Source organism: Pseudomyrmex gracilis, unplaced genomic scaffold (genome assembly GCF_002006095.1).
Source record: "Pseudomyrmex gracilis isolate BER0280 unplaced genomic scaffold, ASM200609v1 scaffold_0, whole genome shotgun sequence".
NCBI classification, from domain to species: Eukaryota; Metazoa; Arthropoda; class Insecta; order Hymenoptera; family Formicidae; genus Pseudomyrmex; species Pseudomyrmex gracilis.
In genome coordinates this window covers 950,217-971,444 of record NW_018020584.1, presented here as the reverse complement: position 1 = coordinate 971,444, position 21,228 = coordinate 950,217, and the positions used below count along the sequence as shown (strand labels likewise).

Sequence of the window (21,228 nt, the reverse complement as noted above, 5' to 3'; positions counted from 1 at the left end):
ATGCCTAATGTTTTATTAAATACACTGACGCCAATGCAATAACCACAGTGTGACAACTGGATATTTGTAATGTTACATTTGACAACATGTACTAATTGAATATTTACAAGACGTAATATCCATCGAAACGTACGTAGCTCGCAATTTTCTCATCGTGAAGTATGAATAAAAAATTTTCACGGAAGCGAACGTTATAACAGGGTTGGCTTAAATCGAATTCAGCATCCATCTCTGGAGCTTCCGAGTTGTAACGTAGGTGGTTTGTTATTCCAGCGCGAAAGGAACGCCAACGCTGTTCTCTGCCAACTTTGCGCGCGGAGTTATGTCCTCGCGGGCAAATACTGCGCATAACTTCGCTATGAGTGCCTAACCTTACCCGGCGGCACTACTACTGGAACACTGCGGTATATTCTGCGGTGTGGATAATATTAAGTTATACTTGACAATGAACGTAGCCTCTCCACGCGCGATTTTAATAAGCAAAAATTATTTTTCTGACGCATGCAAAAAAGAAAGTCATTTAATTCCGCGCCCACGAATACTGGTAAAGAAGAATACTACGATTACTGTTATTTTTGCAAATATTCACATAGAGGGTCGCTGCTATTCTAAGCTTATATCACGTTTATTTTATATATTTCGTAAGAATTGCAAATAAAAAAATTTGCATATCAAAATTTATATAATTTAAAAAGGCAGAGATTATAAATAAATAATTGTTTACTCGATTAAGTAACAAAATCTGTCACGTAGCTGCAAAAAATATAAAAATAATAAACGCTGATCTTTTCTCACCGTAACTATTTCTGCCGCAGCACCAAAATTGAGCGTACAAATTCGTGCCGAGCGAATCTATGCAACAATATTTCACGTTTGAGAGCACCGTATGCTTTTCCGATACCCGGCTGGTTTGTTTTCCTGTTTGCCTACACAAGGCCCAGAGTGCTATTTTCACATTTCGATCTGTCCAACTGCAGAAAGTCGTTACACGGATGCAATCGACTGTTCTCGTAAGCAAAACAGTTTTGTGTTTTCGTATTCTCCTACTTCGTCGAAGGCGTATGTCCCTCGTGCTTCATATGGCATTTGCACGGAATTAACCGTGTCTATGGAATTCCTAAAATAATAAACACCTCCAAAAAAATTCGATTTGTTTTTTGATCCGGCGAATGTGTGCGTTAGTTTGATAGCTTTATCTCACTTCGGACAGTATTTACATATGCCAAACTAAATATAACTCGAACTTCAAATAACCAGAAAATATTAAAAGTTTTTCTCTATTTCCAAATTTCACGAGATTGCAAAACATGCGTATTAAACAATATGCGTGTGTGTGTGCGTGAATAAATGTATAACAGCTATTACATATTTTTATTTATAGAAGTTTAAAACGATACGTAAAAACTATCAATTCTATATTGTAAAATCTGTATTATTTTTTGCACCATATAGAATATGAACTGTCATATGTAAAATAGCAAACGTTATTGTTTTTTTTTTTTTTACAAAAACTTTTTAAATTTTAAACAAGAAATTTTACAAACGTTAACTTTTACAAGTATGACAGATAATTAATATCCGAAACAAAAGAGTAAGCAACAATTTTGAAATGCCATTTATTTTTTTTATATAAGTCACTTTTTACAAGTATTGATGACTTTCATTTAATAAAAATTGCGCATATCTACCGAACAAGATAGATGAGATGGCGGTTCGAGCTCAACTTGTGCATTTTGGCAATAGTTGAAGTGTGAGCTCGTCAAAAATCAACGCTTGCTTTGGGCAAATTGTCGCACAAACAGTACGCGCGATAAGAAGCCAGCGCGTTTGACATTTCAGTTCTTCCGAAGGGTGAAACTCGTCAACGACAACGGCGCAATGCGATATTACTATCTATGCGTCGTTTTCGAGGTGAATACGCTTCTCGTATATTTGATTTATTTGCAAAATTTCTCTTTATTATGTTGGCAGCAGCAAAGAGGAGAAAATGTACAATAGTTTGACACAGTTTCCCGAAAAGAGATCGTATCTCACTTGGTTTGCGCGGTTTCTATGTATGTCGCGAATTTATCGGAAATCAAGTTTCCTTTAGCCCTCGGGCATTCGGCGAACTTTGGATCGCACGATTTGTGCGTCGAAGATGCGGTTTACCACCATCAATTCGAAAATCGCGCGGTAACTCTGCCACCGTATCGAAGTGGTTTTCGAACATGTCAATCCGTTACTCTTACTACGACATAATGGCGCTAAGTATCACGCGAGAGAAAGAGAGAGAGAGAGAGATCAGAATTAACGATCGGTCAGCGTTTTCTCACGTATACGAATTCTCTCGCGGCGGTATTAACATTTGTTTGTGTGCGTGTGCCGGTTTCGAGTGAAAAAGTGCCGTCTATGCGGTATCGACATTTTTAGGCAGAATTTTATCTCGCCCGTATGAATATTGATCACAGAATTGTATCGCTACGCAAATTGAATTCGATCGTTGCGGATAACAGATTTGAATTTTGACGTTTTTTTTTTACGGGAGAAAAAACGCGAAAAGTTCGAAGGAACAAGAAGTACTCGGAAAAATTCGTTTGACGTCACGCAAAACTATACAAAGAGATTTTAGTCAGCCGTATTCGAAGAGTGTCGGACAGATGTGTGTGTATATTCGCGCGCGTAATGGAAAACAGATAGACTTTCCGTCAATAAGTGTCGCCCGTTCTCTACTTTTCATTTTCAACGCTGCACGACATTTACGTGTGTATAATGCGGATTTATTTTAATTAAATATAATTTTTTATTATTTTATTTTTGTCAAAACGCATACATGGGTAAAAAGAAATTTATACATTGCACGTATAATAAAATGCAATTTGCTCTAATTCATTTAGTCTTTATACGTGAGCTTAATACGTACGTACACATCAAAACGAGTTCAATTTCGGCGATTGATAGCGCTGTTGATCGCTAAAAGTGGAAAGAAGAAAATTACTTCGTCACATATAAAAACTAACCGGCGAATCGAAACGGAAATAAATCCACGGCTGTAATTCGATAATCGTTTTGCCGGAAGGCGATTAGAGGCTGCGCTATGGAGCTTATAACTATTCGTTTCCGGCTATCGCCCACGTGTATTCGCGTTACGTAATGCAGTCCTGTGAAAGCGACACTGCGGACACTTGTTAGTCGACTAATTAGCAACGGCAAACGAGTCCGGGCTACCGAAAAGGAAGAAATTACACGAACTCATGTAGAATACGGGGTGGAAAGAAAAAGCGACAAACAGTGAGAGAGGGCAGGAAAAGCAGTTTGCGATCGCGCTTTTGCGCGTGTATTGCGCACGCTAGCGCTCGCGGTAAAGTGAGATTAGTTTAAACCGGTGCTTACGACCGGACTACAGCCAAAACAACAACCGTGCCTGAGAATCCACGTTAACTGCGTAACTTTATTGAGGCAGAGTTGTTAACTTTTTCTGCAAAAGATTTCTTTTGTTAGCGATTAGAAATGTAAAAAAAGATGCTATTTGATACTACAGACACACGCACTTAAATATTTATTCCCTTTCTCTCAAATATATTTAACATTTAATGTAACTGCATATTTAAATAAGGGAATGTGTGTTTTATTAGATGTGTATTATTAGATTGTGTCGAAAAGTTTTAAATCTTTTTGAAATAACGTGTAATAAAGCCGCAACAATTCTGCACCGACAAAATAATGATACTATCCACAAGATGATAAATAATCAACCAAAATAACATATATATAATTAGTTATGTATATATATATATATATATATATAATTAGTTTGACTATATTGTCCATATTATCAGAAAGATTTAAAATAAAGTTCTTGATTAAAACTTACAAAAATTTAAAAACTTTTCTAATAATTAAATATTCAACTATTATTATACAAACAAAATATTGCGTTCTTGTTATTTATTAAATAAGCGATGGGTTTTATTTATTAACTTTACTTCATATAAAATATGTTTTATACAGTTTATAAAGTTTATAAAAGTTGTTTTTCAATATTTTATGTTTTATTATATTGGTGCGAAAATATTTGCGGTGTTTGTTAATAAATATACAATGTTTTTTATTTATTAAGTAACAAAGACCGCAATTATTTTTGCGTCAATCTAATAAAATATAAAATACCAAACAAATTTTAATATAAAAATGTTCACTTTATAAATAAATTTCACTATATATAAACATGTTTTTTCGTGTCATTTGCCACATTGCACGAGTTTTTGCTTTTTAAAAAAAGTTGAAAATTGTTTTTTTTACAAGTATAGTGAACATTCTCATCTTAGTGTTAGATTTCATCCAAGTATTATATCAAGAAACATGAAATTCTTGATGTGATTGAAAATGTTATCGAGGATAGATAAAATATATCAGTTTTACATATGTGTGTGTCAAGCATGTATGTCAGAACACGCCGGAACTACTGAAAGAGTGGATAATACTCAGCAAAAAAGTTCTCAATCTGTTGATTTACGCGGTTTCCGGCGAAGCTATCGAAGGCAAAACGCGGTTACGAGCTCTAGAACAGAGGAACAGCGACGCAAAATATTTCCAATCTCGAAGTTTCACGCCCGAAGTTCTCACATTGAGCTCTCTTGGCCCTCAATGCCTGATCCTTTCTACGCCATCCTTGCCGAACACATCCACTCACATACACACACACACACACACACAAGCTGCGTTCCCTGCATCGCCGCTCGCTGCGTATGAATCCTTTGCCAGGAAAATAACAAAGTTCCTGAGACTGAAAAGTTCGCAGCAGTTTTATCATTTTTTTTTGTCGTCTGTCGCCGGTTCTTTGTTTCTCGGTCGTATGTTCCATTCCTCTAACTCATCCCATTCTTCGCCTATCTGCAGAGGCAAGACTATCGCGGATTTCCATAAAAAAATTATATTCAGGAAAAAAATGACATCTGCTCTGCTCTTTAATCATTTAAGGCTACTAGAGACAATGTGAGTAATAAAGCGTCTAATTAAAACGTAAAGCTACTTAGATTGAAAGTGTTACGTTATTTCGCGACGTACTTGTGTGCGTATATCAAGTGCACCACCAAAGAAAATATATTTATCGCAAGTAATATTCGCAATATTCGCTTTTTTGTAATAAAAAGACGTACATTTTTATATAATAAAGGCTTTCCTAAAGTGTTTTTTATTATTTAGTAAAGTTTCTTGTTTTGTAATAAATCGTGTCTCAACTGTTATAAAATAAAATATTGTTTTTCCCGATAAATAATGTAAACATTGCAAAAATTAATAACACAAGATGCAATAATAAATTATTTTGTAGAAGTGTTAAAATTTTGTAACATAACTTACTTTCTAGTCTCTAAGTGCTATCGCTTGAATATTCCAAATCTCTTCACTCATATTCCAGATTCCGAGGTATCCTCTAACGTGTGCAGGTCTCATACATAATTTACTCCGTATCATGCGGGTGATCTGCAAAATTAAGTTAAACACCACAGCGCGCGCTGCAGCGACGTCGAAATGTGCGAATATTTACCGAACGAAGCGAGAGAACATCATCCGTGGGTCGAAACACAACCGTATCGATTACGTAATCTGGAAAGCTGCGATTCGACGCACACACACTCGGAAATCAAAACACGCCGGGTGGTACAAAAAAGAAGGAGAGGAGGAGAGAAAAAATGAGACACAAAGTGGAAACGAAGATGAATAAAAGAAAAGTCCGCGCGGACGGATTCCTCCATCCTTTTGTCTCGATGTTTTCTCGCAGGATTATCGCGCTTCACGGGAGCTTCCGCGGCCGATGCTTTTCCGGATTGCGCCCGATCCCATCCATTTGCGCCGCTCGTCGATTTTTCCCGGCAACAGAAATAGCGCGAAAATCGTATCCGCTGTTTTTTTTTTTTTTTTACTAAGAGAGCCAAAGATCTTTCCTCTGTACAACGAAAATACACGTTGTTGATACTCGCGTAAATCCACTCGCTGACTTTATCGTATTATTGCAAAAATGCGTGCTACGTCGCGTAATTTATTCGCAGTGTTACGCGCGGTCGTGCTGACATTTTTCCATATCATATCGAAATCATAAAACATCCGCGTGCGTCGGACCGGCATGACGCGTCCTCCTCGTGACAAGCGTCACGGTTTCGACGGGAATATTGCCACTGACGCGCTTTGCTTACACGTGTAATAACGCCGGCCGTCGCAAATCACGCTGGATGGTGCTTCCCGTTCGGACGCGTCGAAAAATTGCGAGCGTGACGGAAACGCATCACGCTTTAAAATATGCGCCATTTTTTGACAATAAAACAAGCCAAAGGATGCATATAAAAACCATTGCATAATTCTGTTTACTCGGTCTGTCAAGCAAATATTCGAACTGAATCTGAAAGTTTTGGAATTAAACACAACCAACACGAGCTGGTGCAACTTCAAATGTGTTAAATTAAAAATAAACGTAATTATTATTTGTTCCATAGTCACTTTTTGCACAGGCTACATGAAATATCTCATTGTTATTTATGCAACAGCTACGTGACGACGTTAAAAAAGTATTTCCACTGTACAAAGTTATACTGCACGTAATATAGTCGGCACTATGCGACTGTACAACATTCCAAGAGCATAGGAATTATTTCTCTGGCCGTTGGTCGCCGTCTTCACCTCGTTTCTATCCCCAGAGAAATTTTCATGAAATATTGTGGCCAGTCACGCGCGCGCGTGAATTGCGACCGCAGAATTTTCGACTCACTTGCGTTATGCTCGCGCGTTATTGCCTCGGAGTTTCCACTTACGTGCGTCTGTTCTACATCTGAAAAATCGTGATTGAAAAATCTAAAAAAAAAAAAAAAAAAAATTCAAAGAATTTCACGAAGAGCGCGAACTTCGAATTGAAATACGATTTCATTCATTGTACACGCATCTTGTTAGACATATCGTATAAAATCTAGTTACAAAATTACTTTTGTCAAGCGAATCCTAATCTCGTGCGAACACGACGCATAATTTCGCAAGGGAGACATATGGCAGAAATTTCGCAAATTTCCGTTTCTTTCGTGCCATATAAATTCCCGACGCGTTAAAATGCATGCCGCCGTTCGGGCGGAACGACGTCTTTGGAAGAACATCTCGGAGTAATTTTTCTTTCCAGCAGCGAGTCCCGGCGAAATGGCTCACCGGCGAAGCTCCGAGAAGATCGAGAGTCTCCGATTGTTTTTTTTTTTAAATTTTTTTTTAAGTTCACCCTCGATGGCAGCCTGTGCGCCGCCGCCGTGCAATTTCAAACGTTACAATGTCCCCGAGGGAACGGAGCTACAAAGTAATTTTTCCCTTGCTTCTCTCTTTCTCTTTCTCGCTCGCTCGCAGGATATTCCCGGTGAAACCTAAAAGTATCGCGAAACCCAGTTTGCCTCGCATGACCCCCTTTGAAGTTCGTATATGTAGTTCAAGCACTTGAATAACGAATGTTACGATGTTCTCCGTCCGTAACGTGCGACTTTCTACGGCGATACTGTCACGTAAACTAAACTACGTTCTCGCAGTCATCTCGTATGTCACGCTTATACGCTTTGTTACGCGAAATTCACGTTGCCTCACTGCGGGAAAGGTGAAGGTCTCTTTACACTTGTTCATGATCGGCGCAAAGGAGACCATTAAACTTCGAATTGTGACTTAAATCGGTTGCGACGGCGTTGCTTTTTTACGCCCGAGCGGCGGCAATTGCTAAATTGACGCATTAATTATGAAACAAGCAATATCGTCAAAGCCGCACACGAGCACGGAATATCGAATCGCGTGCCAACCGTCCAATTTAACCTTCTCCCATTTGATGAAGCAGATAGGATCGAATTATCTATTCACGTACAGGAAGAACGAAATAGCGAAACTACAATTGTGTGACAATGTGACAATGTACATACATTAACAATATACCACAATGAACAATTTTCATTAAATACTATAGAGCGGAAATAAACACTAATAAATAATAGCGCTGTAATTATAAATGAAATAAACAGGTGGATTTATACTTGCTTGTAGTATCTGTGTGAAAAGTAAAAGAGAAATTTACAAGAGCGATTAGACTTTTTAGTTAAAGCGCAGCAATTCAAATCGTCAGAGCGACTAATATAAGACAAAGCCACATCTTGGTACTTCAATAAATTATTCGACAATACTCTGATGCATCTGTTCTCGTTGTACATTCAGTGAGTGGCTCGCTTCGACCGCATTCTTTTAATACGTTCCTTTATTACGGTCGACATTTGGATGCGGGCCAGTTCGAGACTTCGTCTGCTGCCTTCTCTTCCAACTTCTTTTCTGGGCGTCCGCTTTTAAGAATATTAACGATAAACTTTAAGTCTGTGCAAAATACATTTTCTCTTCTACTGTTTTAACGCAGGCTTTCAGTTTCAGCGCGAACAATGTTTAACGCGAAATTTTGAGAACGGTCGTTCTTCTTTAATGGCTCTCGGCAATAAATTTACTAGTGAGCCGTGCGGAGTTTCGCATTTACATTATCGATTGTGTGTGCTTTCATTATTTTTCTCTCTTTAAATATCTGCTACATATATGTATATTATTATAGAAGAACAATTTATGTGCTTGTAAAAAACTAATATGCAGTAAATAAATAAATAATCTCTTAATCTTTGTATCGACATTAAAAAGAGATTTTATTTTTTTCTCTTTATACATATTTTATAATAAACACACATACACGCACACACGTACATGCAAACGATATTTTTGACGATTTAATCTAGAAGGTAAAATTAAAATATTCAAACAGTCGTTAAAAAATGAAGAAGAAAGAAACGAACACGAACTGAGCACGCGATATTATTTCGGAGACGAATAGTAGTAATATTGACTTGTTAACGAGATGAGAGCTAGACGTGACATGTTGCAACGATTGTAACATTACCATTCAACAGCATCGCTGTTGAATAGATTCGGTTCAATATCGGTCGTCTATGAAATCGAACGAGCGTTATATAATCGTTACGAACTGGTAGATGTGGGGTTTCAACAATATCGTTCGCATGACAGTAAATCACTTTCTATTCATTAATCATTTCACGATAGGACATGTCACAGTAGATTTATATCTCATTTCGGCATTTTGCCTGCTCCATTAAATTTCACGTGGGACAAAAAAAAGTTCTTTCTCGGTGATGATATTATATTGCTTCATACAGAGTCGACTAATGCTCGAAAATGTTGTGTCATCGCAAGACTTTGTGCAATGAAAAGTGTATCTTATAATAAATCTCTCTCATCTCTTTCTCTTTTCTAATTTCTCATTTTACAAGCTGTTTTCTACTCTCTCTTATACAAAATGTTGCTCATTTATATTACTCTAGTTTGTAAAATTTTATTTATAACTTCTTGTTGTTGCGTTAAACAATTATTCTCTTTATATATTTTTGTTATTGAATAAACGTTATGGTTTTTAGCTTTGTATAAGAATATATTATTCTATTATATTCTATTATATTCTAATACTCAGCTTTATACGTAACGCAAGAATTTTTGATACTCACAACTATTGGTAACAACAAATTATACAGCGAGAAAGCGCGAGACAAGCTGAATGTCAAACAGCATTGTGAGAAACGCTACGAAAACAGTGCGATGAGCCGCAAATTCCTTAATGATTATTACCAACGACGAAAGTTGTCGTTGCTCAAATATTTCCGTAAGACCGTCGGAAGTTCAAACAACGTTCGAGGTACTTACAGAGTCCGGCCCGGGGTGCGCGGAAAACGGCGTGTGCACGGCCAGCCGAGTATGAACAGACCGCATTCCCGCGGTCAACGAGTAGTGCGGGTCGCCGTTCGGTCGAGCAGTGGATACAGCTAAACGACATTGCTCAGCACTCAAGTAATTCTCGTTCTTTTGTACACGGTCGGCGCCGAGAGCGGAGCTAATCCCTCTTGTACACGGATCCCTCGGGTCTCGCAACGGACATTTTCCGGTACGATTGAACCTCGCATGTACGCGCTTTCAACCCGAGGTATCCAATCCTCACGCTGTCGCGCGAAACCTGGAGATATAAGCAACGACGAACGAAGAGCTTTTCGTTATCTTTTGTGAGAGATTAACGGCCGCAAGAGAAGAAGAAAAAATTAATTAGGTATTTTTTTTAATTTTTTTTTCACAAACTTAAACTTCAAGGTTAAAAATACATTTTCTTGCGGCAAAAGAAACGTGATAAACGACTTTCTTGTGTATTATTATTGAAAGTATATTGTTGAAAAATATATTATTATTGAGAAAGGTATCGTGTTTTCAAAAGATTAACAACAAGCAAAATTTTTTACGTTTTTTCCAAATGAAATAACGTTCGGAACAAAGGACGACTGTGCGCAATTTTTTTTTTTTTCATGTAATCCTGCAGCACACATGCGAGCGTACCGCAATTCGTCGTATTCGGGTTATTCGTGGCGAAGATTAAACCTCAGCCATCGTACACGGTTTTCCTTCGTATTTGCAATCTGGTTGTAGCCAGGCAAAGGATAGGAGCTTGGAAAGTGAACAGCGAGAGCTTTGATACCTCTTGCTCGAGAAATAATTCACTGTTTCGTTCTCTGAATTGCAAATCCCGGCAAACACTCACCGACATCGCTTGGATGAGCAGGGCTTAATAATTTATAATCCCTGTCAAAGCCGTACGTCTCTTTCTCGAAAATACTACTCGTTTTGAGATCTTTCGGCTTCAAAGGACGCGAAGATGCGGAAACAACGCGGGGCAAGCTTGCGCGCAACCATTGCCATTCTCTTCACGTGTTGTGTGTGTTTTCTCTCTCGGTCTATCTTCATTACGCGCGGTAATCCCGCAGAAACAATATATTACTCTCGCGAATGTGTCTAGCTAAATATATTTGTATAAAAAAAAACTTTTACGAAGGTTTGTTAACTCGCTCTTTGTGCCATCATAGCGAAATCATTCATTTTTCCGCTGGGCAATTTGTCGGACAAATTGCTCAGCGGAAAACCTCTTTGACAGGAACTGCAATAATAAAACTTGTCCCGATACTAATAACTAGTCTACTGACACGTGTCATGATTGAGTAAAAAATTAGTTTTGACTATAAACTGCCATGTGATGTTAACAAAAAAATATAATAAATTTATTTAGCACTTTATGTATATTTTATAATTGAGAAAGATTTGCACTCTCAGGTGTAAATATAATTAACGTATTATATTTTCTATTCAACGATCGCATGGTCAAATATATTTTAAAAATAATCTTATATCAAATTTCTACACATTTTTACTTTTATTAAAGCATTTTAATATTTTACACGCATTTTTGTCATTTTTGCTGCATTTTTTTTAAATTGCTGTCATTCTCTATCTTTGATTTATAAAGTTAATTAACTCTTTGCGTGAGAATTAATTTTATTGTATTAACTTGAGGAGAAATTGTGTTGCAGAGTGGCGGCCAAAGCGGTGTATGGACAGCAAGCGTAATTATACTGTCGATTGGCACCTGGATAGGCCGAGTCGGGCCACGTCCAGCGGATGGCGAACTCGCGCATCTAACATCGTCGCGTGAGCGATTGGAAACCGTTCGACAGGTTCTTTCCGAGGTGCCTTTGATTGACGGCCATAATGACCTACCGTGGAATATCAGAAACTTTGTTCACAACCAGTTGCTGGACTTCGATTTCGACAGAGATCTGCGCCAAGTCGAGCCCTGGAGTAAGAGCGCATGGAGTCAGACCGACTTGGTTAGACTGCGACAGGGCATGGTTGGCGGCCAGGTAATTGCATAAATAAAATTGTAATAATTATGTTTTGAAACTTAACGTAACAAGTTTACAAAATAATATCAGGTTTTTTTTTAAATATCAGAGCTAATTTTTAGTTATGCTGGAATTTCATTAATTATCAAGATAATGTAACACGTTAATGTTATAAAAAGACATTTTTTATTAAGACATTTTACTTTTTTTCACTACAATATAACTCCAGCAATTTCGAATTCTGAGAATCGGTTTCTATGCGCTCAAAATTACTGAATTTCTATTGTATCAATTATATAATATTAATATTAATTCTCGCAATTCAAGAAACACATTGTGGTATTGCACTACTCATTTAATCGCGAACCATCTAGAAACTATATCTATTAGTGATGATTAGACTAGGGTTTCGGATGTTGGCGATAATATGAGCGTGACGGATTTGAATGCATCGATTATCGTCGTCGCACGCGAGTACTCGAGAGCTCGTTAAGTCTAAATGAGCATTAAGCCTGCGTCATGCTAACACGCACACGCGTATCACAGAAACAATACTAATTAAGAGAAAGAAAATGTATCTTGTGTGCTGAAAGAGAAGAAAATATAAACCATAAACCAATGCCACAATGAGCATATATTATAATTTACTACAACACGTTACATAACATATATTTTTGATTTGCTTTACAAACAATTACTCGTTTTGTTTTTCAGTTTTGGGCCGCTTATGTGCCGTGCGAGTCTCAGCATCTCAACGCGGTCCAGCTGACTCTGGAGCAGGTGGACCTCATTAAGAGGTTGATAGAAAAATACTCTCAGCAGATGCAGTTTGCTGCATCAAAGAGAGGTAAATGCAGTTTTAACGTAATGAGAAAACGCGAAATGTTGCGCTCGAAAATGTTCAAAAACTGATCCGTTGTATATTCTCGACGAAGTGACTACTTCATTCGAGCGTACTTTTAACTTCTAGAGATTTTGGAGGCTCACGCGAGGGGCAGAATAGCTTCTCTGATTGGAGTGGAGGGTGGGCATAGTCTAGGAAGTAGTTTAGCCGTTTTAAGAACGCTCTACCAACTGGGTGTACGGTACCTCACGCTGACACACACCTGCAACACACCGTGGGCGAAAAGTTCGTCGGTGGAAGACGAAGATGAAGATGGTAAATTATAGAGACGCAAGTTTGAAAACATCTTCCTCTTTCTCTCTCTTTTCAAGCGGAAACTGAAATTTGCCAACTCGAAATTTTGTGAACAGATGGCAAACACGCTTAACAAGCAAACTTTAAAATTATTTATATTTTTTTTATTAATATCTGCATCTCTTTTAATATATGAAAACTACATTATTATGAAAAATACATCTTCACAAATAATATTTTATGCATAAACAGAAATGATCATATAACAGCTTAATAATTCATTAAAGAGTTCGTCAAACTAATTTCGTTAATTTCCTTTCGTATTAAATATTGCTATTTTTTCATATGTATTCTTTTACTCAATTACGTGATTTTTACGCCGCGACTTCTTCGATATAAATAGAAACTCTGTCAAATAAATAAGACATGGATATGTCTTATAGGCGGAGGCTTAACTGCATTTGGCAAGGCGGTGGTTCAAGAAATGAACAGGCTCGGAATGCTGATAGACCTCAGCCATAGTGCGAGATCGACCATGAGAGATGCTCTGAGGGTCAGTAAAGCGCCGCTCATTTTTTCACACTCCTCAGCGTACGCCATTTGTAATTCTTCCAGAAATGTGCCCGACGACATTCTCAAGCAACTGGTAGGTACATAAATATTTCCGGAAAATACTTTGTAAAAACTATTTTCACTTCCGTAAACCGTTTTTTCTTGTTAGAAATGAGAAACGGTCAACTACAATTGCTTCTCGCAAGAATCCTACTAGTTTAAATAAAAAGTACATAAAAGGTGTAACATTTTATGAATGCACATCTTTGCACTGCGTAATTTTACTCGGAATTGAGTAAAAGTGAGAGAAGCTGAGAAAACCACTTTTTTTGCGGCAAAATTCGCGCTTGGAAGAAGAGAATAGACGATTGACGATACAAAAAAGCAACACAACGTGACGAAGATAAAATCTCTTCCGCTTCCTCTGCCGGATCTTCCTTCCTGCGGACAGATAATTATCCCGGGCCGGAGTTCCAATAGCGTCGCGAAACATTTACCGACGACAATTTCTTTTTATTGTCGAGTTTTGTGCCCCATTAAGAAGCGTCCGGCGCTCGCTCCGCCTCGTTAAGAGGCAAATTATCAAGGTCGAAAATTAACGGCGCCTAGAGCCAGTGAATGCGGTGCCACGATAACGAGGTCTCTCTTTTCTGGCGCTCATCGATTTCATCGATCCTCCGCGCGTCGCGTCGCCCGCGGCGGTTGCACGTTTCGTTTTCCGAAGCAAAGGCGCGGTCAGGACACAATTTTCTCTGTGCGCGTTACATCTCTCTCATTGAGCTAGCGCAAAATTTCCCGGTGCGACGCTGTGCATGTTCGTGGAACGTCGGAATTACGTGCGCTCCTCTTCTACATCATCACGTGCTTGTTTTCCAGGCTGATAACGGCGGACTGGTGATGGTCACGTTTTACAATTATTTCGTAAAATGCGGACCCGAAGCCAGCGTCTCGGACGTGGCCGAGCACATTTACTATATTCGAAACCTAATTGGCGTGGACCATATCGGAGTTGGCGGAGATTTTGACGGCATCAACAAGTACGTTATAAACTAGTTACCATCGAAATATCGTATTTGTGATACAGTTTATAATCTATTTTTACTTGAAATATAATGTACAAAGAGAAATTAATTGTTTTTAACTTAAGTTCTGAAGTTCATTTAATGAAACACAATTAACTTTAATTAGCTACGTTATTACAATTACAACTTTACTAAACTTTAGAGAATTTGGTCTTTTACTGAATTATTAATTCGCTCGCAAAATGTTTTTCATTTTCTTTGTAATAAATAAACTATTAGGAGCGTTATTAATTACACGTGAAACATCGTTCTCTCTCTCACTCTTTCTCAGAACTCCTCGTGGTCTCGAAGACGTCTCTAAGTACCCCGAACTATTCGCCGAACTTCTCCGTAGCGGCAAGTGGAGCGTGCTCGACCTAAAGAAAGTCGCCGGCTTGAATTTACTGCGAGTCCTCACACAGGTTAGGGTCGATTACGGTCTGAAGTGCAGTATGTATGTACATACGTGCATACTGCAGCGTTCTGACGGGTCTTAATGCCGTCATAATTCTACTGTAGAAGTGCACGTTGCTGGCGCACTACACGACAGCACAACCACATGCTTTACTCGCTCGTACTCATAAATTGCTCACCTTATAACCTGGCGAGCGTTAGAAAACGAAACTGATAAGAGATTTCTATTGTCATAAACAATTATCACTATTTTTTATCTCAGAGACTTTTAATGAACACATAAAAAAGAATATTTTTCAACATTTTTTGCGTCTAAAAAAGACTATTACGAGTTCGACACGTTTCGCTACCTTTACTGTAATGTATCTTTTATTGTATGTAAATATTGAACATCCAATTTTGCTTGAAAAACTGACTTTTATCATATTATTTATTAATATCTTTTAAATTCAAACAGTTTCCATGCACACTTGTAATTAAATTTTTTACGCACTAATTAATTAATTGATTGCTGTTATGCACTAGGTGGAGCGTGTGAGGGACGATATGAGGACAGCGGGGATTACGCCGTTCGAGACATCTCTCCCGGATTCGCCGGACACGATCGGCAACTGCGCTCTGGATATTAACTCCGTGCAAAGGGTCACGGAAGTCTGATCGATCGACTGTACGCAACGCTCGACAACGCGCGAATTAATCTTATACCTGCACACACAGTCGATCTCCGCGCAGATGGTCATGACCGGGAGACAAACCGGACAACCGCCGATTCAAGGCGCATATTCAATTATCTCGATTACTGTGCGAATCTGTACACGCTCATGAAAGTTCTTCCACCTTGTGCGGAAGCTCAATTAAATATCGAAGGCTCAAAATAAACCTACCTCGATACCTATCTCGCAAAGGCGACGAGCTCCAAGTATTGATTGATATTTTATTTTAAAACGTAGCTACAAAGTGCAGAATTTTTAATGTTTCTTTTTTTTTCTGTGAAAATCAAGCTTCAATTAATATACTCGGATAATAGAAGTTATCTATTCAAAGCTAATTTTTCTTTCTTTTCAATACGCAATACACACAAATTTAAATATTTTTTTGAGGCGCGTTTTTTAGCTGTAAAAATGGCAAGTTTATAGATTATTACGTTTTACACATAGCTGTGTGGATGAAACAATCTGCTCGTCGCCCCTTAATCTACTTATAATACACAGAAAGATTTTTTGTACTCGATAAAATCCCGGTAAGCAAATTGAGTCGGTCGTTATTTTAAAATCTATGCTATCTTGCTGTCAGCGCGTCTTCGCGATCATGTAAATATCTGAGATCCGAGCGATAAGGTGGAATGCTGTCGAGTATTCGCGTGAAGAGCGAGCGTCACTGCACGAGACTGTTTTCTAAAACTTCGATGTCTTCCTCTCTCTGGAAACGATCGTAATATGTGTGTGTGAAACTATGAAACCTCGGCTGTATACCTTTGATCGTCTTCCTTCCCCTCATTGCACCGACGAAAAAACACGTGTGTTCCACCAGAACAACATTTTGTAGAAAGAAGAATCGACGTCGTGTTTCTACGAGCAGCGTACATGATGCTCACAGAAGTTAATCAATATCTTTTTCTTTTCTCTTGCAATCACAGATATTTTCTTGTTTATCGCGTAGATACGAAAATTTACTGCGTTCGATAAATTATATCATATTTTTTTAATAATAACAGGGTATCAACATTTTTCGTTAAATATTTTAATTTTTGAATTATACGACGCAAACGTGATGCAGACAGAACAAATAAAAACTATCTTTTTTTTTGTTTCTTACATTCAGACTTTTTAGTGGAAAAATAGAATTTATTATACACATGTATATATTATCGATGAATATTAATGTGAAACGTAACGACAAACGTTATCGTTTTCATACAACTGTTTAAGATATACGCGCAGATATCGGAAACCGCAATAATCTTTAATAAAATGACAAAACTCGCCGACGATAATTACCTTATCTCTCCGAAACTGTCTAGTGTTAAACTCAAACTTGCACATATCAAAGCCGCGCAGAACGAGATATAAACAATCACTCATATTTTGTACAAGCAAAGGTCATTTCTAGTTTTGCACGGATTTCGCTTTTGTGATAACGCTCAAAAGTTACGTTCGTCAGATTACCGCGATTAATCGAGAGTCACGTACAATCCGAAATAAATATGTTGCTCGCAGTGACGGGTGTCGATGAGAAGACACGAAATAAATACGGACGTACGTGTTTTTCGACGTCATTACGCACCGGGCTGCGAGAAATCTTAAGAATCGCTAAGGTACGCACCCGGCGATCTTTTTGATCGAAAAGCATCATCTTCGACGGGACATTCGAGATTACTCGGAACAAAAAAAATTGCCGTAACACAAAAATAGCGTCGCATTGTTCCCGGTAATCCTCGCATATCGCCGTCTACCTATCTGTGTCTCGTGTGCACTTATTATATAATTCGCGCAGTAGGAACTGTCTCGGTCTCAGAACTGTGTGCCGGGCCGAAAGGACGAGATCACAGTTTGCGCGGATTATAACCTCACTCCTTCGCTGTGTGGGAGTATATATATATATATATATATATACATAAAATATAGGTGATAAAGTCTAAGATATCAGAAGTTCCGTTGTATCTCTCGAACGAATTCTATAAATAAATGTTTCTATTGTAAAAACGAAACTACTACATCCTTTTTCTTCCTCCCAAGATCACAAGCACATCGAAAATGTTTGTGAAGATATGAACTTCAGTTTGGAAAGATCTCTGCTTTTTTGACTGACTTCTGGTGACCCGAGAATTCCAAATCCGTTCATATACGCCAGACTGCAATAGACTATGTATATATTTCAAGTATTTCGAATTTTAAGTTTCAAGCCTCAGTTTTAGTTTTTTTTTAACGCACTATAACATTCTACTTTAAATGGCCAAATACACTTGAGATTAAATTTTTTTTTATTTATTTATATTGAGAAATTAGTTTGCTAATCTACAAGTTTTATATATGTATAAAACGTCTGATAAAAGATATACAGAAATTATGCACAAAATAAACTTAATTTTATTATATCCAGTGCGATATTCTTACGTAAAAACGACGCGTATCATACATAGTTCTTTAAAATTATAACACATAGTAATTACATAATATGATGATCAACGATCACATAAAAGCAATGACATTATTTTACAACGTGTAAAAAGAAAACAGATGATCACTTTATCGTTAATATGGCTAGAGCTTATGTCTAGTATCAAAATGGAAAAAAACATGTTATTTACAGGCGATTTTAAGGTACACAAATATTTTTTCGCGCTGACTAACGCTTTAACACATCAGAGACGATCTCAGCCACTGTAAACAAAATTTGTGTTTTAATATGTTCAGTTAAAATATTATACATTCAATATTTTCAGTTAAAATTTGCAATTACTGCAGCAAACATCATGTATTTTTAATCAAACAGTTATTTACCTCGGACAGACTTAATTTTATCGTTCCATTTTGCAGAGGGTCCTTGCTTTCGAATATTCCTAAAGAAAAACAAAAAACTATAATTAATTAAAATTATTTGAACAGCACACGTACAACTGTGTGCTCGATGAGAAACGTACCAAATGCATCGCTCAAATGCAATATCGCCGAGACGAAGTCGCCGAATCGTAGAGTTCCGTCCTTTCTCATATATCGAAGAATCAAAATGGATAATACGTCGGTATTTAATTGGAAACCTGAGACAAAAGCTCCGGTTACGGAAATAGAATGTTTAATGTGGCATACGTCTGTATTAGATTGTCTCTTTTATACGCACCAACTTCCAGCAAAGCATCTCGCAGTCTCTCCGCCTTGAGTATACCCGTCTTTTCCTTCGTGTGATTCTTAAAAGCAGCCTGCCAGTACTTCAAACTGCACATGAGATCCTTGAAGTCGTTGAACTTCAGCCGACCGCTCCCAGAACTCTGTTTACCGACGTGGAAAAATGTAAGGAAATATCACTTGCAATATACATCACGCGCATATCTTACTGTCGCGGTGAATGATGCATACGGCAAACAAATAAAAGAAAATCTTCACGCGCTTTTATGTTATCTTTTTGAAAAATGTTGAAAAATCGATACTACGCGTCTTGATACGCGAAGGGGAGGGTTTTATTGAAAGGATACATCCATAGTGAGCACCACTTGTCGGCAAACTTCCATGCAGGCACAACTTTTGATATAATCTGTAAATTAAAGAGAAAACCTTGTATTTATAGTTTGACGTTATATCGCCATCGTAGCGTACATTTTCCACTCGGTAAAACTTCCTATATATTTTATGGGTGGAGAGAGAAATGCGTCGCGCGCGCCATACCATTCGGTAAACAAGCTTCTAAAAGCTCTTGTAACTCGAAGGCGTTTACGGTTCTGTGCTCGTCAGCGAGCTGCAGAAACACAGCTTCGTATTGAGAAAAGCCTTTTCCCTCGAGAGGAGGCGCCTTGATGATCGCGGATTTCATTAAAGACGGCGGAGTGTCCAACAATCTGCGAAAAAAACACACATGTGTTTATATGTACAGAAAAATATATAAAATTTGTATAAAAAATTAAATAAAATAAAGTATGTGTGTATAAAAATTTGTTACTAATTTTTGAACAAAGAAACGCAAGTTTTATGCGTTTTAGTCGCAAAATATTTAATGATACAAAATGATACAAACAGCATGTATGTATATTAAAAGCAAAGAAGAGATATAAAAGGAAAATGATATCCACTACACTGAAATAAAACCAGAAATTATCTCACCAAGAAACCCACTCCTTATATTTTATAATATCAACAAAGGAAGGAACGTGCGTTTCAGAGAGGCAATTACTAGATGCATCCTTTGAAATATAGCCGAGAGATGTTAAAAGTGCAGGTTAAAGGCGGGTGAGAGAATCATATACACATAACATCCTTGCCGCCGAGTTAACACACCGCCGCGCATTAAATGCACACCGAGGCGTGTGCTCGCGCGATCCTTTGTGTCGCACGTATATGACATCGGTAAACGGCGTATGCTTACTTGAGTTTTAGTGGCTTGCTGCTGTAGACTCGTAACGTGAAACTCGTTTCTTGAGTCGGCTCGAAGGTCGTGGGTACCAGCAAGTAACCACCCTGCTCAAGCTGACACCTGTGGCTCACCTGCCGACTATTCGTGTATTGGGAATTAACTAAAGACTTGTTTTTTTTGAAGAACTGCTTGTTTATCGACTCGGTGCTGTTCTTCGGCAATGTGTACGCCGTGAAACCGATTACCTACAACACACGGCTTGAACTCGATCATTCAATTCGATAAGAACGATGTGGGGGTTTGATATAAGAACGTCTTACTTTCGGCTCCATAATGGAATGTTGATTCAGCGAGACGATCACTTCTTCCATCTCGCTGAGAATGAGATGCAACTGAGGATTAATGTGGAAGGTTTCTAGAAACAAATTAATCAGACCTCAGTTAAATTTATTAGATTGGAAAACAAAATACCAAGAAGCCTTACGCATCTCCGTTTCTTTTCTGCAATCGGATTTTGCGTTCTCTAATTGCATTTTGAGCAGTAAAAGATAAGTCGCAGGGTTTACGTTATATAAATGGCGTAACGAGCGAACCTTGATTATTTCGACATCCTCCAGCGGTAACACCTCTTCTCCAGCTTCCTTGATACAGTTTCATTTGCCACGTGTGCTTGCTGTGCAACGACGGTTCATCTCTCGAAGTTTCAGCGTCGAGATGCACAACTTCCAGATGAGTGAACGTCTTAACGAAGTCGGAATACGATATCCTAGAGAAATTGTAAACAATGTACAATGCAGCGACAAACTTCAGCAAAGTTTACGCTAACTCTAAAAACGGAAGTTTGATTTATACACCTATTTGGTTTCAAAATATCTTAATTAAATCAGATAGTTTAAGTTGTCGTAACTGGCTTAATTAAAACGCGACGTAAATTAATTTTATCTCGTTAATTTGCACACGTTACTGTATTACGTGAAATACTGTGGTATTATTGGTTATAGAAAGAATTAATTCTCAGGATTTAATATGTAAAGATGAACAAAATGAATTTATTATAATTAAAGTTAACAATTAAGCGGTTTCACAACTTCCGATAGCTCACGCGACTAAGCGGTTTCACAACTTCCGATAGCTCACGCGACTAAGTGGTTTCACACTTCCGATAGCTCGCGCGACTTGTCTCTATTAACGGCTCCGAGTTCTCTGTCTCCGGCGACCGAAGACCTCTCGCTCATCACCTCGGTTTTCGAGGACA

At 38.0% G+C, this 21,228-nt stretch overlaps 2 protein-coding genes across 2 annotated transcripts in view; one reads left to right on the top strand and one right to left on the bottom strand.

The window, feature by feature from the left end:
- LOC109864109 (dipeptidase 1-like) overlaps nt 1-16,667 on the top strand; it is a 116,184-nt gene extending 99,517 nt beyond the window's left edge. The window contains exons 2-8 of the mRNA XM_020445025.1: nt 11,436-11,765; nt 12,462-12,594; nt 12,718-12,906; nt 13,329-13,531; nt 14,314-14,474; nt 14,791-14,920; nt 15,438-16,667. Of these exons, the coding sequence (XP_020300614.1) occupies nt 11,436-11,765; nt 12,462-12,594; nt 12,718-12,906; nt 13,329-13,531; nt 14,314-14,474; nt 14,791-14,920; nt 15,438-15,569 (1,278 nt within the window). The 3' untranslated portion in view covers nt 15,570-16,667. The remainder of the gene's footprint in view (nt 1-11,435; nt 11,766-12,461; nt 12,595-12,717; nt 12,907-13,328; nt 13,532-14,313; nt 14,475-14,790; nt 14,921-15,437) is intronic.
- A 1,308-nt stretch (nt 16,668-17,975) lies between these two features.
- Nucleotides 17,976-21,228, bottom strand: part of LOC109863563 (calpain-C) — a 31,511-nt gene continuing 28,258 nt past the window's right edge. Inside the window, exons 8-16 of the mRNA XM_020443838.1 lie at nt 20,567-20,739; nt 20,294-20,388; nt 19,986-20,218; nt 19,292-19,461; nt 19,102-19,160; nt 18,750-18,897; nt 18,553-18,669; nt 18,413-18,471; nt 17,976-18,292 (exon numbers count right to left, since the gene is read on the bottom strand). Of these exons, the coding sequence (XP_020299427.1) occupies nt 18,266-18,292; nt 18,413-18,471; nt 18,553-18,669; nt 18,750-18,897; nt 19,102-19,160; nt 19,292-19,461; nt 19,986-20,218; nt 20,294-20,388; nt 20,567-20,739 (1,081 nt within the window). The 3' untranslated portion in view covers nt 17,976-18,265. The remainder of the gene's footprint in view (nt 18,293-18,412; nt 18,472-18,552; nt 18,670-18,749; nt 18,898-19,101; nt 19,161-19,291; nt 19,462-19,985; nt 20,219-20,293; nt 20,389-20,566; nt 20,740-21,228) is intronic.